At 36.3% G+C, this 5,301-nt stretch overlaps 1 protein-coding gene across 1 annotated transcript; it reads left to right on the top strand.

Annotated features, from left to right (window-relative positions):
- Positions 1 to 6: 6 nt before the first annotated feature.
- LOC111392530 (serine/threonine-protein kinase BRI1-like 2) lies at positions 7 to 640 on the top strand. Its single transcript, XM_023017893.1, has one exon. It carries the CDS (start codon positions 9 to 11, stop codon positions 480 to 482), a length of 474 nt encoding a protein of 157 aa, XP_022873661.1. The 5' UTR covers positions 7 to 8; the 3' UTR covers positions 483 to 640.
- The last annotated feature ends 4,661 nt before the right edge of the window (positions 641 to 5,301 follow it).

The raw sequence follows: 5,301 nt of genomic DNA, 5'->3' as shown, positions 1-5,301 counted from the left end.
ACAATGAAATGGAAGCCCGGGTTTCCGATTTTGGTATGGCAAGGCTTATCAGTGCCCTTGACACACACCTAAGTGTGAGTACAATAGCCGGTACACCTGGCTATGTCCCACCCGAATACTACCAAAGCTTCCGATGCACTTCAAGGGGTGACGTTTATTCATTTGGGGTCATCCTTTTAGAACTGCTCGCCGGGAAAAGGCCAACAGATAAGGAAGAATTTGGCGACTCCAATTTAGTTGGATGGGTGAAAATGAAGGTAAGAGAAGGAAAAGGAATGGAAGTAATAGATCAAGAGTTACTTTCAGTGACTAAAAGTACCGATGAAGCAGAAGCAGAACAAATCAAAGAGATGGTAAGGTACTTAGAGATAACACTGCAGTGTGTTGATGATTTCCCATCCAAAAGGGCTACTATGTTGCAGGTGGTAGCCATGCTGAGAGAACTCATACCAGCGAATTCAACCGGGAGCAACAGTGCTTGAAAATGCTGTTAATTAGTACATTTCTCCATTATCAATAGTGATAAGGTGTAAAATTTGATATGATTTCTTTCGAAAACTTTGTCCCTTTGTTTTTTGCTGCATCTCTGATCACTGTCTTATACTGCTGCACGAGTGAAGAAACTCGAAATATTGATGAATCTACGGAGTAAATTATATGAGCAATACTCAGATTTATGTGTACAATTCAAAGATGGCTGTCATATACACAAACCCAAATGGTAAAGTCTTTTTCCTTAGATAAAGCTAACAATTTTAGTAGATTTTGATAAAGTTGATGAGACATATAGTTGAGAAATTTAAGATTTTCATGTGTGATTAAAATTAATTGTTAACTTTCATTTAAATTTTAATTAATTTTTTTTAGTTAAACAACAAATAAACTACAGAGATAGTCCTAAAAGTATGCACAAGGTAGTGAGTTATCAAGTTAGGGGGCTTATGCCAATGGCCCATTACAAAGAAGCCATGGAAAAAAATAGGCCTAGTTGTCTAAAAGGCTTCAAGCAGACCGACTTAAACGTGGGTAACACGAAACCAAGCAGCTTATTCCCTTAAAGGAGCTTATTTGGGAAGTTAATCCACCCAAATTTATTTGCGATTGGGCAACTTAAGGAAGCTAACAACTGAAAAGCTCAGATTAGGAACGAGATGAACACGTAACTATTAGGAGTATGACTCAAATAGGAGTCTTTTGAATAGGCGCATTCGACTTGGACTAAGAGAATATTAATCTAGGGCTTAAGGAAACAAAGTTGAATAAGAAAACAAAATCATGTTGAAATTGAGTCTCCTAATTGTAATATATTTTCTTGTCTTTTAGAACTCTTCTAGGGGTGGCCTATAAATACGAGTCTCCTCTGGCCAGTTTGTAGAGAGTAACATAGAAGCAGTATTGTTAATCTATCTTGTATTCTCCATCCTGTTGAATTAATAAACATCGTTCCTCTACGTTTACCTTTTGTGTTCTTTCTTTACAAATTCAATCTTGTATTTTCGTGTTGTGATCTAGTATACTTCAATATTGTCATTAAATCTCGTTCTTTATAATCCGATTTGGAATCAACGTGTATTATTGGAGCTTCCACCCCCCAACAAGTGGTATCAGAGCCAAGTTCCTTTCGTAGATTGGTTGAGATTTTTTCGGCATGGCTGAGTTGAAGTATGATATTTCGCAACTAGATCGCAATACAATATTTTCTTTGTGGCAAGTAAAGATGGCTGTTTTGACGCAATTGGATTTGGATGATGTGTTGTTGGGTTTTGAAAAGATGTCAGCTGATTGGACAACGGAGGAGAAACAACGCAAGGATCGAAAGGCTGTGTCGTTGATTCATCTTCATTTATCCAACAATATTCTACAAGATGTCTTGAAGGAGAAGACGTCTGCTGTTTTGTGGTTAAGACTAGAGCAGTTATGTATGACTAAAAGTCTTACTAGTAAACTGACTCTTAAGTATAAGTTGTATTCCCATCACATGACGGAAGGAGGATTGTTGGAAGATCACATTGCCGTGTTCAAGGAAATAGTTGTAGATCTGGAGACGTTGGAGGTTAAGTACGATGAAGAGGATCTTGCCTTGATCCTGTTGTGTTCGTTGCTTGAGTCTTATGTGTCGTTTCAAGATACTATCTTGTATAGTCGAGATACTTTGGCTATAGAAGATATCTATGATGCTTTGTACTCAAAGGAGAAAATGAAGCATTTCGTTGGAGCTACATCAAGGGATGTGGAAGCTCTTGTATCTCACAATGGTCGAAGAAGAGACAGATCGAGAGTTAGATTTAGCAATGTGATCTGTTACTGCTGCAAAAGGAAGGGACATATTCGGAAGGATTGCGATATGTTGTAGGCTAAAGGTGATTTAGTTGAAAATCGTGGAGTACGACCTTTGAATTCAGACGAAACTAATGTAGTTGAGAATTGTTCAGGTAGCAAAGATGTGATGTTGACCGTGGTATCTGATGTGGAGTCTAGTCCTGACGAGGAGTAGATTTTTGATTCAGCATGTTCGCACCATATGTGTTCTGATATGAACTTATTTCAGATATAAGAGGCTGTTCAACAAGGTGGAGATGTAATGGAAAACAACCAATCTTACCGTATTCTTGGGATCGGTCGAGCCAGATTGAGGTTGCGGGATGAAACATTTAGAACAATTGATCAAATTTGACATGTTCCTGACCTGAAAAGGAATCTCATTTCGCTAAGTACCCTATATGCAAAAGGGTATAAATTCTTTGGGGAGGTGGAGTCTTGAAGGTCCAAAAGGGAGTCCGAGTTGTATTGGTGGGACGGAAAAGATCCCAGTTGTACATTTTGCAGGGGAGTGCAGAACCAATTAAGAGGAGACATTTGGACAAATTTAGTACCGTGATGGAAGTTCAGCTTGGTACAGTACCTCTTGTATTGGGCTTTGAGTCAATTCAGAACACTGCTAGGGAGAGCATTGGTGATTCTGCTTTGCCACCAATTTCAGCGAGTACATTGTGTTTAGTTGTTGAGGTAGGACTCATCGAGCATAGCGTGGTGTCAGCAATGTCCGGGATGCGTCAGGAATGTTGAAGGCTACAATTCCAGCAAGGGGCTTTATAATCAAGCATTTGGTTTGGTTCTTACTACAGGGTGTGCTTCGATCCTGTATGATCAACATTAATTCCTTGATAGAATTGGGAACCTTGGGGATTGGGTTCGGGTGTCGATTGTGGATGCAGGCAGATGATGAGTGGTACGTTTATAAGGAGTGGTTACTATGCTGAGGAGATTCGGTCGGTTAATTTCAATGCAGATGAATTTGAAATTTAGAAGTTTCATTCGTAGCATCGAAATTTGAATCAACGTGGAGATTGTTAGGAGTATGACTCAAATATGAGTCTTTTGAAGAGACGTATTCGACTTGGACTAGGAGAATATTAACCTAGGGTTTAAGGAAACTAAGTTGAATAAGAAAAATAAAATCATGCTGAAATTGAGTCTCCTAATTGTAATTTATTTTCTTGCCTTTTAGGACTCTTCTAGGATTGACCTATAAATACGAGACTCCTCTGGTCAGTTTGTAGAGAGTGACATAGAAGCAGTATTGCTAGTCTATCTTGTATTTTTCATACTGTTGAATTAATAAACATCGTTCCTCTGCGTTTACCCATTGTGTTCTTTCTTTACAAATTTAATCTTATGTTTTCGTGGTGTGATTTAGTATATTTCAATATTGTCATTAAATTTCATTCTTTATAATTCGATTTGGAATCAACGTGTGTTATTGGAGCTTTCGCCCCCAACAACAAAGGAATTCAATTATCCAATCAATGATGAAGAAACTCACATACAATGAACAAAAATAGCAATCTCAAAATCATCTAAGGAGGAAGGATTAGAAGGTAAATGTAAGTACAAATAAACATTCTATAGTGGCTCATATTCATTTAGGGCTAGACGTGATTCGATTTAGTTCAATTCTTTACAGAATCGAATCAAACTCGAATTTTCAAGTATTTAGTAAGTACAACCTTTAGGTTCAAATTTGATTATGGATCCATTCAGTTCAGTTCCATTTGATTTCCGAGTTCTATACAATAATTCAATTTTTTAATATTTACAATAAATGTTACATTAATTCAACTAATGACATGTTTAATCTTAACTCATACAAAAGAACGTAGTACAACTCCTGCGATATCTTTTGCGCCTCTTTGTTGAGTTCATTTTAGATTTAACTGTTACAATCACAATAATTGAAAGATAGCGATCTCACAACAATATGAAGAGAGACGCACCTGAGCTTCCTTTTCGATTTCTCCATAATGATACTAATGAAGAGAAGTGCTACTGAGCTTCCAATTCGATTTCTTCAGAATGGAAGAAAACTGCAATAGAAAGAGAGACTTGGGTAAACTGTGATCAATTTAATTAAGTTGAGCTCATGCTTGGGCTGAAAGTTAGAAATAAGAAAATTATATTATGGGTTTGGGTTGAATAAATCAGATAGTAAATTTATTTTTTTTAAAAATTAATTTGAGTTATTTAATATAGAAAAAATTAAAAATTTTGGGAGATTCGACTCTTGGTCTAGAATCGGAAATCGAACCAAACTCGTCTGTTCTCAATTTAAATATCCGTCTATATATTTAACTTAAAAAAAAAATTGCTCGATTCAGTTCGGTTTGAGAGTTTTGTCAAGCTCTATATTCATCATCTCAATTTTCCTTTTCTATCTCAATTCTAGCCTAAGCATAGGAGGGTTCACGCCAAAAACCACTAATGGCATACCATCTACAGCTTCTCTCTTAAGTGTGAGAACATAGCTTGTGGAGGTCAAGTCGAAAATTATATTTGCACGTTCTGTCCTAAAATTCTTTGCCTGAGAAGTTACTCTTTTGCGGAAAGTCATTTTTTTAAAGAAATGCAAAAGTTGTTAGATTTCTGTGTAACAACTCCCAATTACGTCATCTATGTTAAAAGATAAATTTCACATCGAATAAATATAAAAATAAAAACCAATATATAAGGATTTTGATGACATTTCTTAACAATATTGACATTTTAAGATGAATTCTCCAAGTCTTAATAGTTTACACACTATAATATATATGATGAAGTGAGCCTCAAAAAGAGTGATTGATTGTGGACTTTGGATATCAAAGCTCTGAGATTGATTTAGACAGACTTGTTCATGGAGCACTCCTTTTACATTTTGTTCGGCTATATATATATATATATATTTTTTTTTTCCAAACAAAAAATACAAATGGGTTTGGATAGTCTTGGACTAAAAGCCCAAGATTGTCCCTGATCTCCTACCCT

This window comes from Olea europaea, unplaced genomic scaffold, assembly GCF_002742605.1.
Source record: "Olea europaea var. sylvestris unplaced genomic scaffold, O_europaea_v1 scaffold9384, whole genome shotgun sequence".
In the NCBI taxonomy this organism is placed as follows: Eukaryota; Viridiplantae; Streptophyta; class Magnoliopsida; order Lamiales; family Oleaceae; genus Olea; species Olea europaea.
Note: the sequence above shows the minus strand (reverse complement) of the source record. Positions and strands in the feature narration are given on the sequence as shown.

Coding starts and splice junctions, on each gene's coding strand:
- LOC111392530 (XM_023017893.1), top strand. CDS start 9: ATGGAAGCCCGGGTTTCCGATTTTGGTATGGCAAGGCTTATCAGTGCC.